Raw genomic sequence first — 13,007 nt, forward strand, 5'->3', positions numbered from 1 at the left:
AATGGTGTTGGATATTTCTTTGCCATACATTTCTAGATGTAAAATTGTACAGCCACTTCATGCCAAAGTTAGAAAAGCTGGCCTCCTCATAACAGAAGCTGAGCTGTAATAAACCTGCCCTGTTGCCAAAAGCTTGATCTATTCTAACAGAAAACCCATAACACAAAATAGTCTTGTATTGAAAATCTCTTGCTCGCTTTATACTTCATTCTTGTATAAGACTTGACCCCTTTCATGGGTTAATCAATGCTTCCAAGGGCCTCTCTGACCACTGCTCTTTTTCACTGGTTTAAGGCTCATTCATTTGGTATGAATCTGATGTCTAACCAAGATTTCCTCCACATTACACATGAAGCACTGGCACTAACAAATATATTTGTTTAATTCTGAGAGTATTTTGTCAGAATTTCCACATTTCATAACATTCTTCTCTTTCCTTTCTCTGTACTCCAGGATATAACCTTCAGTAGCAGAACAAACCAGGCCAGTCAGCAAGTTGCCAAGTCCTGCAGGCTCCTTGTCAAGGAGAACAGCTGGACCCATTTCTAATCAACGTCTCCAACACAATACCTTTGGATTGCTGCAGGAGACCAGACCAGAATTTGAAACTTTCCAAAGACTTCCAATAGACATTGAATGCAAATGGATACTTAGGTTGCCTTTGAGACCAAGGGGAAGAATACAGGTGTCACGTTCACCCAAGAAGTCTGCATTTAAACCTCTGTACATAGAATGGATGATGGTTATTGAAACAGCCCAAACCTCTTTCACAGTGCAAGGGATATAGCTCGAGAGGCAAGCAGGCAGTCCCAGAACCAAGGAATGGATGACTACAAATATCATGACAACTATGAGGGCTATGCCCCCAGTGATGGCTATTATCGTGGTAATGAATCCAATCCAGAAGACGATGCACAGAGTGATGTTACAGAAGGCCATGATGAGGAGGATGAGATCTATGAGGGCGAGTACCAGGGCATCCCTCACCCAGATGACATCAAGGCAAAGCAGACCAAGATGGCGCCCTCCAGGGTGGATGGTATTCGGGGCCAGGCAGACCTGATGGCCGAGAGGATGGAAGAGGAAGAGCAGCTGGCCCACCAGTACGAGACCATCATTGATGAGTGTGGCCACGGACGCTTCCAGTGGATCCTCTTTTTTGTTTTGGGTTTGGCCCTGATGGCTGATGGGGTGGAAGTGTTTGTGGTGAGTTTTGCCCTGCCCAGTGCAGAGAAGGACATGTGTCTGTCTAGTTCCAAAAAAGGAATGCTTGGTAAGTAGAAATTTTCAAAGATCATTCTCTTTGTGGCATTAAAATCTGAAGGGGAAAGAGCAGTAAAATTTGTATAGCACCTGTCACTGTTAGGTATCTTAAATCTATCATAGTGTCATTGAAACACTATCATTTTACATCCATTTTGTCATTAAGGTATTTTTATCTCAGAGAAATTAATAGGCACAGGTTTACAAAGCTAGTAAGTATTGGAGCTTGGGTGCCTACCCAGATCTGTCTGAGTCCCAAGCTCTTAGTTCTTCTTTCCAAGTCTTTTTTTTTAAAAATTGAAGTATAGTTGATGTACAATATTGTATGTTACGGGTGTACAACATAGTGATTCACAATTTTTAAAGGTTATGTTCTTTTTTCCAAGTCTTGTTGCCTCCTTGAGAGTCTGATTTCTCTCTTTTTCATGTTAAACCATCTTCCATATCCAAATGACAAATTCATTTTGTGTGTGGCAGGCCAGAGGTCTCTTCCACTCAGTCCTTCTCTCTATGTCTTTCCAGAATCTGATAGCATCCGCTCCTGGTTTCTCTTGTATATAAGTGTTAGTGGGCTGAATGCCCGTGTGCCTTGGCGATGAATACTGGGCTGAGCCACCCACAGAGCCCCTTCAGGCTGTTGGGGATCACGCTGTGAAGCACAGATGGATTCCATGGGATGGAGGACCAGCTTTGCAAATCAGCGATGAGACTAGCACCATCAGAGCCAAACATCAGATATCAGGGCTTGCGGCACAGAGGATTCTGTGAGGTTAGAGAGAGGATGGGCATAAATAGTGTGGCATAGAAGAGATTCATCAAAATATAGACAAAATAGTCTTGGTCATTAAATGTCCTGCAAAACATATTCATTCTCTAAATTCAGAGTCCATGCAATTGATTGTTTAGCAAATATACAGCTACAGAGAACTTACTGTGAGTCAGGTTCTTACTCAAGACGGAGACATAGTTATGACCCACAAGAACTCAAAATCCATCTAGCAATTTAGTTCATTCACTCAAAAGATATTTCTTACTTGTGTACCATGTTTTAGTCTTTGTGCTCAGGCCCTGGGGAGAAAATATTGAACAAGGTAGATGTAATCCTTGATTCTCAAAGAACTTACATAAAGTAGGACAAACAGGCATTAACGAACATAGAGAATTATTTGATTATGGTAGGGATACCTGCTACGAAACATTTTGCGCCATTCTGGTCCCAATGCCTGCTTTAGAGCAGGGATTGACAAACCTTTTCTCTAAAGCTCCAGATGGCCTCTGTCACCATTACTCAACTTTGCCTCTAGCACAAAAGCAGCCATAGACAATTTGTAAACTAATGGGCACAACTGTGTTCCAATAAAACTTTATTTACAAGAAAAGGCAGTAGGCTGAATTTAGCTTATGGGCTATAGTTTGTTGGCCCCTGATTTAGAGCCACAATAAATAAGATTGGGATATAAAATAAAGAAAACATCTGCATAAAGAATTGTCCCTGGAGGCTCTTTAAAATGGTTTTACAGATTCACAGATATAGAGAACAGACTTGTGGTTGCCAAGGAAGGGGAGTAGGGGAGGGAAGGAATGGGAGTTTGGGATTAGCAGAGGCAAACTATTATATATAGGATGGATAAACAACAAGATCCTACTGTATAGCACAGGGAACAATATTCAATATCCTGTGACAAACCGTAATGGAAAAGAATATGAAAAGAATATATGTATAACTGAGCCACTTTGCTGTACAGAAGAAATTAACACAACACTGCAAATCAACTATACTTCAATAAAATTTAAAAAAAAAGAAAAAAGAAAAATACGGGCCAATATCCCTAATGAATATAAACGCCCCCCAAAAAAATCAGCCTTAAAGAAGTAAATTCTGACACATGCTAAAACATGGATGAAACTTGAATTATGATAAGTGAAATATACTACTCACAAACACACACACACAAATGGTTTTATCCATTCCTGCTTAATTAAAGGGACATTTAAAATGATGAGAACTCTGTCAGATATGGCCATCAGGAAACCAGAAGAGACCAAGTATATGCAAACAAAAGAGATGACTCAACAAGCAAGACGTCACCCAGAGTTTTTAAACACCAACTAAATTTTATTTTTTTAAAATTATTTTTATTATTTTTTTATCAACAAAATTCTGCTGTTTCTCTAAGTTTCAATAGATTTTTTAAAAAGGGCAAAAACCAAAACAAAACATACCCCAAACTCCTGATCAAACCAAACCATCCCCAGTTGATCTAAACATTTCCAAGACCATTATTTTGTTTTGTGGTATTCTCAACTGAAACCTTGGGTCCCTATTAGTCCAAATTGGTATGTCAGTAACGCTTTCACACCCTCTTGTTCTCTCTGCCACCCTGGTGCCCAGCAACCTCATTAACAGCACGGTTACAGCTCCTGCTGGCTCCCAGGGCAAATGCTAGGAGTTGAGGGAACATGGTCCCAATCTGGAGAGCCCACGTTTGTGCAATTTTACTTTCAGTGTTTATCATGAAGATGCTATGACTCAGCCCAAGAGGGGCAGGCAGACCTCTGAGCAGAGATGGACCCCCGATGCGCTTGTGGGGCCCCCTTTATGGATCCAGGGAGGTGGGTGATTGGAGGGTCTCGTGAGGCCGGCTTTTCCATGTGCTGTCTCATGTCAGCTTCATAGTCACCATGGTGCTTATAGGATTTTTATCCCATTTGTACACATCAGGAAACAGGCTCAAAAAGCTGTATTTAATGTCACATAGTAATTGCTGGAGCTGGGATTTCAACCCAGATCTTTCTGATTTCAGGGTCTGTGTTCATTCTGCTATACCATACCGCCTTTCTTTCACACATGGTCTTTAGGAAGGAGGTCATGCCATGGGGCAGACTTCTTTCCAGTCATCAAGCATCCCATAGATTACTTGAGCACCACGGATTGCTTCCAACAGAGAGCATGGTGTGGGGAATAGTGTTGTGGACACTGGTGTCTGGCCACTAGGGTTTGGCAACTGGCTATATCATTTATCTTCCAGTGACCTTGGGCAAGTCATCACTTCTTTAATTATCAGTTTTCCCATATATGGAATAGGGTAATGATACATCCGTTGTGAAGATTCAATGAGATAAAGCTGGTAAAGCAATCAGCGCTCCATGCCCCTAAACTACTGTTTGCTCTTGTTACTTTGTATTATGACAGTCTCCCTTCAGCATTTACAGTGAATTATAGTTGCAGTGAGACAATGGAGCAGCCTGGACCCTGCAGCCAGGTGGCCTGGGTATGAGCCCTTGCTCTGCCAATTCTTAGGAGGGTGACTTTGGGAATTACTTAGCTTCTCTGTGCCTTGGTTTCCTTCTCTGCAAAATGGAGATACTAATGGTATCTTATCTCATAGGGTTTTTGAGGACTAAATGGATTTAATGCATTTAACTTCCCTGAAACAGTGCCTGCCCATAATAGGTGCTCATTTTAGTTATTATTGTTGAGGTTGTTATTATTACTAAGTTGATTGCTTGATAATGATGACTCACCCAAATTCAGGACTAGATTTTCTCAGGTGACATTGCATATTTCTTTAACCCAAAGTTATTTATAATAGGCTTTTAAGGTCAAGCTTCCCTACCTTGGCTGGTGAAAAGGCCTTTTCTGTTCAAGTGCTAACCCAGTTCTTTCTTTCCCCTTCCTAGCTGTTTTTTTTTGTTTTTTCTTTTTAAGACAATATTTTTTTGAGCAGTTTTAGGTTCACAGACAAATTGAGAGGAAGGTACAGAGATTTTGTTTATGCCCCTTCCCCACACACATACATCATCTCCTCCTATTATCAACATCTTCTAGCAGATGTACATTGTTACAGTTGATGAACCTACATTGACACATCATAATCACCCAAAGTCCATAGTTTATTTTTACTTTAGGGTTCAATCTTGGTGTTACACATTCAATGGGCCAGACAAATGTGTAATGACATATATCCATCATTACAGTATCATACAGAGAATTTTCACTGCCCTAAAATTCTTTGTGCTCTGCCTATTCATCTCTCCCCCCTTCCCCAACCCCTGGAAACAACTGATTTTTTTTTTTTACTGTCTCCATAAGGTTTTGTCTTTTCCAGAATTTCATATAATTGGACTCAAATAGTGTGTAGCCTTTTCAAATTGCCTTCTTTTGCTTAGTAATATGCATTTAAGTTTCCTCCATGTCTTTTCATGGATTAATAGCTCATGTCTTTTTAGTGTTGAATAATATTCCATTGTCTGGATGTACCACAGATTATTTGTCCAGTCACCTACTGAAGGACATCTTGGTTGTTTCCAAGTTTTGACAATTATGAATAAAACTGCTCTAAATGTCCATGTGCAGGTTTTTGTATGGACATAGTTTTCAATTCCTTTGGGAAAGTATCAAGGAGTGTGATTGCTGGATTGCATGGTAAGAAAAGGTTTGGTTTTGTAAGAAACTGCCGAAGTCTCCTAAAGTGGCTGCACCATTTTGCATCCCCACCAGCAGTGTATGAGAGTGCCTGTTGCTCCACATCCTCGCCAGTATTTGGTGTCTTCAGTGTTCTGGATTTGGTCATTCTGATAGGTGTGAAGTGATATCCTGTTGTTTTAATTTGCATTACTCTGATGACATATGATGTGGAACATCTTTCCATATACTTATTTGCCATCTGTATACCTTCTTTGGTGAAGTGTTTATTAAGGTCTTTGACCCATTTTTAAATAAGGTTTTTTGTTTTCTTATTGTTGAGTTTTAAGGGTTCTTTGTAGGTTTTGGATAACAGTCCTTTATCAGATGTGTCTTTTGTAAATATTTTCTACCAGTCTGTGACCTGTCTTCTCATTCTCTTAACTCTCTTTTATTTTAAAAAGAAACTGGGGGAGTTCCTTGGTGGTCTAGTGGTTAGGACTTGGTGCTTTCACTGCCATGGCCTGGGTTCAATCCCTTGTGGGGGAACTGAGATCCCTCAAGACCTGCAGCTCAGCAAAAAAAAAAAAAAACAAACAGAAACTGAAAGTGATATGCCTCTGGACTTGGCTCCTAGTTGATGTTCCAGGGAAAGAATTCTGAAGGAGAACTCTTCCTACCCCCAAATTCGGACCTCAAATTATAGACTATTTTGTTATTTTCTTCCTGGAAATGGATGAACCATTCAGAAAATAAAAGAAGCATCCCCAGGCCAGGTAACAAAAATATCTGGGTGCCACTGTGCCACTTTGCTGAGGTTTTAGAAAGATGAAAGTTTGCTTCCTTGAAGGGCTGTGTTTTAGTGAGTCACTTGTCTAGAACTGTCTCAGTTGGGGAAGAAAAAGTCCTGTGAAAATGTTGTTAGCGTTGAAGGGTCAGCCCTGCTTCTTATAAAGTGGTTGGTCCCCTTTAAGACAAGAAGAATGCATTCATTTGTTAATTAGACTCTTTATTCTTATTTTTAAAAGAATTGCTGGACATTTCCACGTGCCTGTATTCCCTCTATGGCAGTGCAAGACAGGCAGGTCCCAGCACTCAGTGTGTTTTACTCTAATGGTGAAAATAGAGTTCACACAAGAAATATAAAATACCAAACAGCACTATGCAATTATACAATGCAATATTCAGTATTATCCCTTTTATTCAAATATGAAGAAAACAGAGACAATGTAAGGGATAGAACTTGAGGTTGACAGGTTGTAGAGTTAAGTGGCTTGTTTTTATATCTGCTCTGCTGTTTAGTGGTTGTGTGACCTTGTGCTGATCTGAATTCTTCTTCTCAAAGTCTTCCATGATTTTAGGTGGTTGATGAATGAATCTATCAATATATTTCTTTTTAATCCCCTTCAGGTATCAATATTATTTATGTATTTTCTAGTTATATGTAGAAAAAATCATTTAAAATGACTTAAAGATAGGAAGTTTAGGACTGTCTGGCATGACATTTGCTTTTTCAAATGACATCAAATTGTTGGCATCTCTAATCATTGTTTCCTTATAGCTAGGATACCACTTAGTATTGATGACACATGGAACAAACCAACAGCATCCTTCTCTGCCTGCATTTGGTAAATTGCCACCAAAGTTTTCTCGTAATTGTAAAAATACCCCTTAGGCTGCAACTGTGGGTGATTCCTACCTTCATGCTGATCAAAAGAAAGAGAGCCTCATTTTTAGGTAAGAGTTCCACTTTTGCCTGCAGAATTTTGATTTCCTGGAAGGGTCTAGTTGCTCGGTGGGTACTTTATTGGCTGTTAGTTTTTCTTGCTATCTGCAGTGGGAAGGTTCAGGGAGTCCTACGCTTCAGATAGTGATTTAGAAAGTAACAGCGGACCCCTGGGGCTTGGTGTCATTATGAGCTAAGGGAGGACGTGGAGCAATGTCAGATGGAGTGGATTCATTGGAATAAATTGCATGTTGAATTTCCATAGCAGCTCGGAGATGGATGTATTAACCTGCTGTCATGAAAGATTATCCTTTAATTGTTTATATGCAAGTTCGAAGTGAACATCAGGGCAGAGCACTTGATTTATGAGCCACTTTTTCTTTAGCCCTGAATTCAGAGTGTCAGTTCCTGAAAGGAGGGGCCACCTGTACCCCAGAGCCTGGCACAAAACACGTGCTCAATAAATACTTACTTAGCATCATGGAAACAAATACTCATGATGGTGAAATCCACCACTAGGAATTTTCATATAATCTTTTTGTGTTTGATTATATCAGTTGTCCTTATTTATATTTTTTAGATCATGGGATTCTTTAGAATAGAATGAAAGCCAAGGCCTCCCTTAATAGAGTCTACACTGATTGCCATATTTAGGAGTATGGACTTGATTCCACAGGCAAAGCTATTAAATGGGGAGCTATTAAATGGCTTTGAGGAAGGGAGTGACAAAGTGGTTTAGGGTGATGACTCTACTCCTATGATTTTGGTACTGTGAGTGGTTCTAGAGGAACAGAATCTTAAGGATGAGTTTACTGAATTGGTTCTGGAGCTTCTGGAATCAGCTCTCTAATCTGGTTAGATTTAAAGACACTATTGACTCTATTTCCCCTAGTAAAGAGAGCACTTCCTGTTCACAGCATGATGTGGCAATAGAGATACACAAATTATCATCATTGGATACTCCTATTCAAATACTTGCAAGAGGCAAGGATCTAGGTGAGCATTTTTGTCAAACTAACTGCTGTCAAAGTAACGAGTATGAGATTGGCTGGTTGCTCCTAATGTCATCGACAAAGTGGGAAAAGAAATGAATGAACTGAGGACTCGAATTCCCAGCACAAGCACTGCGTAAATGACCCAAAATCTTCTATGTCTGCCCTGAAGGACACCTTTATCTCCTGAGATTGCTGACAACCAAACCCAGAATCTCATCCTCTGAGTGGCTGAATTACAGTGCAGGTTGAATTCCCAGCCTCACAGCATGTCTACTGTTAAAGTAAAGGCATTGATAGGGAAGAAATAGGATCCTGGAAGTTGGCATGGGGATGTGTGGGAAGACCCTGATGCAGCTGGGGACATTGACCTCCTAAATTTTTTTTTTTTTTTTAAACATCTTTATTGAAGTATAATTGCTTTACAATGGTGTGTTAGTTTCTGCTTTATAACAAAGTGAATCAGTTATACATATACATATGTTCCCATATCTCTTCCCTCTTGCATCTCTTTCCCTCCCACCCTCCCTATCCCACCCCTCTAGGTGGTCACAAAGCACCAAGCTGATTTCCCTGTGCTATGCGGCTGCTTCCCACTAGCTATCTATTTTACATTTGGTAGTGTATATATGTCCATGACACTCTCTCACCCTGTCACATCTCACCCCTCCCCCTCCCCATATCCTCAAGTCCATTCTCTAGTAGGTCTGTGTCTTTATTCCCGTCTTGCCACTAGTGAACTCCTAAATTTTGATCAGTCTTCTTCGTCAATAGAAGCAGCCCCTCCACTCGTCTTGAGGGGATTAAGCCTGCGTTGATGAGGAAGCTGTAATGGCCTCCCCTTGAGGCACCTGCCTTGCAAGACATTGTTGATTCTCCTCAGGACCCCCACCCCTCTTTTCTTCTGGACTTATAACTAAACTCAAGTCCCTGCAGGTCCCTAAAAGTGAGGGTCAAAATGTGACCCATGAGGAGTTCTGCTACACTGCAAAAGAACTACTTGGTTTTCCTAATTTACACAGAAGTTCAGGGAATATGTGTGGGAATGGATATTAAGGGTGTGGGGTAATGGTGGAAGGAACATAAATTTGGATTGGGCCACATTACTTGACATGGACCCGATAAACAGAGATTTCTGCATTTAATGTTGAAGCTCGGGGAGTTAGAAAGGGCTCTACCAGTTTGGTTGGTTGGTTGGCTAAAACATGGACCAAAAGTTGGCCCACAGTAAATGAACTTGAATGCCAGACCTGCCTTGGTTTAATGCAGAGGAAGAAATTCAAAGGCTTAGGGAGATTGGCATGTTAGAGTGAATTTGTCATTTAAAACCTACTCACCCACCTTGGGAGGGTCCACAGGACACACCTTTCACCATGACTATGAGAAATAAATTTGTGAGGGGACCCCCCAGCATCCTTGAAGAGCTCTGTGATCACTCTTAAATGTAAGCCAGACCTCGCAGTGGGGACTTCAGTCACTGAAGTGAGAAACCTAAATGCAGAGTAACTGGACCCTGGGTGGCAGGGGCCAAGTGACAGTACTTAACCACCAAAGTCAAGGTGGGCGTGATTACTGTAATGGACAGCAGAGTCAAAGCAGTACCTGACTCTAAGAGACTGTGGTATTCCCAGAAGTGAAATACATAGGAAGCCTACTAAATTTTTATTTGATCTGTATGAGCAGAAAAATGCCAGGTCAAGTGAACAAAAGTCTAACCTGTCTCATAAAAACAGTCACTGCCCCTCAATCGATTCCCGGATTTGAGCCAGTTTATAGACCCAAAATCCATGAGTGAAGGGGAGGCTGGGTCCCCTTGAGGAAGGATCCCAGGATGCTGCCAAAAATTTATACTGGTTCATCTTTCTTCCAGTCTTCCCCAAGGACCTTTGGCTTTTTACCAGTGTGACTGCACATTGGGGAAAAGGAAATAATCAGACCTTTTGAGGATTACCAGACACTGGATCTGGGCTGGCACTAATTCCAGGAGATTCAAAACATCACTGTGTTCTATCAGTCAGATTAGGGACTAATGGAGGCCAGGTGATCAATGGAGTTTTGGCTCAGGCCCATCTCACGGAGGGCCCGGTAGGTCCCCAAATCCACCCTGTGGTTATTTCCCCAGTTCTGGAGTGCCTAATTGGAGTAGACATATTTAGCAACTGGCAAAATCCCCACATTGATGAAGAATGGATTGTCAGGGAGAGAGACTAAGGTGGGAGATCTGACAGAAGTTTACTGGAGTAGTCCAAGGGAGAAATATGCAATTCCTGGACTAATACATAGAGGAAACAGTAGAAGCTGTTTGAGTGTTTTGAAAAATTGAGATTTTTTATATAGAGCTTCAAAATATTTCTGCTATAAGCACCATTTTTTTTCTTATTTAATATATGCAAGAAAGAAAACCGATGACTTATGCAAAGAAGACAACCCTTCCTAACTTCAAGAGGTTGACATTTTTACACAGCTGGTTGTGTTTATTGTAATAAGATCCGTGAATTCATAGTCAGAGGGTTGACTATGACAAAGCTGATGAGTAAATTCAATTTTCTGTAACAAACATAAAGGAAGAAAAACAATTTCCTATACAACCAACCAACCCACCACCAGCTAACCAACCCACCAAAACACCAGCATCGTAATTTCAAGATTAAAATTTATTTCACAATTAACCATTGGGGTTAAGAAAAATCTTGCAAGGAGACCTTCTTGAAACAAAACCCTCAGTTTTATGATGCGGGCTACGTGTTAAGTATGGATTTAGCTTTGAGTGAGGCACTTTTCCCACTTGTCTACAGCTGTTTTGGTTTTTTTGTGCCTTTCAACTTAGTCCTACATCAAAGGATAGAGCCTACCTCAGTCTGAAAGCATTTGTGTCAAAAACTAACTATTAACCATCTGTTCAAACTTATGGATCCTGGATTTCTACTCTGATTTTCATCAAGATTGAATCTAAGCTGTTTGGAGCTCTATGTGTGTAGGTTTTAGTTTTACATGGAGTAAATAGCATTGTCTGGAAAAAGAGGGGGAGGAGGAGGAGGGGGAGGAGGAAGGGGAGGGGGAGGGGGAGGGGGAGGGGGAGGGGGGAGAGGAGTACTTAGCTCTCAGGGCTGTTGGGACAATTGAATGAGATCACCCTTCTAACTGTCCAGCTCAGGGTCTGCACACAGTATGTCCTCAGTTAATACTCATTCTGCTCTCCATCTGATCCATCTGTTGGATCTTCTGATCCAACAACCTGATGATGTTCAGCTTCTAACTTGTTTGAACTTTCATTGTAGCAAAGATGTCTCAGTACATTCTGTCTACACTGCTCGCAGAACGTCTTTGGCCATGAGACCTTCAAAGACTTGAAGGTTTTTTTTGTTTTTTGTTTTTCTCCACAGTTGTACGCACACTCCTTGTGACCTAAATAAAAGATGTTTGGTAACTAATGATTTATTAATTTGGGGAATAAAAATGTGCTAGTTACTTATTTATATGGATCCCCCTATATTTGTCCCCACCATGGAAAACTTTAGTGAATTAGAAAAAGCTCATAGGGCTGTTAATCCACATATTTGAAAATATAATCTTCAGACCATGGAAAATACAGCAGGAATGAATGGGAGAAATCCTTAAGTAAACTGTTATATTTACTGGGAATGGAGGGGAAGTTGCAGGGTTGGGCATGGGCTATATATATATATATATATATACACATACATATATGTAGCTCTGTACAAGTATATGTATATATAAAACCAAAAATGTCTCCAGATATTGCAAAATATCCCCTAGAGGGACAAGATCACCTCCAGTTGAGAACTACTGCTCCAGGTGAGGGGTTCTCCCCTCTATCTGCCCATTTGAGTCACCTGAGGAGCTCTTAAAAAAAAACAGGCCCTGGGACTTCCCTGATGGTCCAGTGGTTAAGACTCCTCACTACCAATGCAGGGGGCCCGGGTTTGATCCCTGGTCAGGGAACTAGAGCCCAAATGCTGCAACTAAAGATCTTGCATGCTGCAATGAAGATCCTGCACGAGGCAACGAAGATCCCACGTGCCGCAACTAAGACCCAGCTCAGCCAAATAAATAAATAAATATTATTTAAAAAACAAAACAAAACAAAAACAGGCCTTGCTGTAGAATAATGCTGTCAGAGACTCTATGAGTGAGGTGTGGCATAGGCATTTTTTCACAGCTGCCTGGTGATTCTGTTGTGCAGCCAGCCTAGAAAACTAGGTAGTTTACACAGAGACTCAGGGTCATTAAGAGCTACTGAGTTGACAGGGTTTTTTTATTGTGCTACCTAGGAATTCTCCCCAGATGGCTTCCTTCTTGAGTTTGTGGTGATGGATGGGATATTTGCATACACCTTGACCAGTGTAAAGAAAATGGGGTTGTACCCAAAAATCTTGTTTACATTTGCAAACAAGATTATCAATGGATTTTGATATCCAAGAGATTACCAGTGATTTTCATAGATACTCACATTTGATCTTTAAATGAAACTGTGAGGTGGTCAGAGTGGTAATCCCAAGTTTACAGGATGAAGGAAGTGCTGCTCGAAGACCGTAAGTGATGCATATGGTTCCTAAGGTAGTTTTCTTGTCCTGCGTTGTCACTCATTGCCACTCGTGTT

At 40.8% G+C, this 13,007-nt stretch overlaps 1 protein-coding gene and 1 non-coding gene across 3 annotated transcripts in view; both read left to right on the forward strand.

Annotated features, from left to right (window-relative positions):
* Positions 1-589: 589 nt before the first annotated feature.
* Positions 590-13,007, forward strand: part of SV2B (synaptic vesicle glycoprotein 2B) — a 77,718-nt gene continuing 65,300 nt past the window's right edge. The window contains exon 1 of one of the 2 annotated variants that reach the window (XM_061181787.1): positions 590-1,273. In XM_061181787.1, coding sequence (XP_061037770.1) covers positions 823-1,273 — 451 coding nt within the window. In that variant the 5' untranslated portion in view covers positions 590-822. Of the gene's footprint in view, positions 1,274-6,324; positions 6,445-13,007 lie in introns of those variants that run through there. The other variant, XM_061181788.1, reaches the window with a different exon arrangement.
* Positions 12,277-12,349, forward strand: TRNAG-ACC (transfer RNA glycine (anticodon ACC)). The gene has a single exon. It is a non-coding gene; the product is annotated as a tRNA-Gly (tRNA).

The sequence above is a fragment of the Eubalaena glacialis genome, chromosome 2 (assembly GCF_028564815.1).
Source record: "Eubalaena glacialis isolate mEubGla1 chromosome 2, mEubGla1.1.hap2.+ XY, whole genome shotgun sequence".
NCBI classification, from domain to species: domain Eukaryota; kingdom Metazoa; phylum Chordata; class Mammalia; order Artiodactyla; family Balaenidae; genus Eubalaena; species Eubalaena glacialis.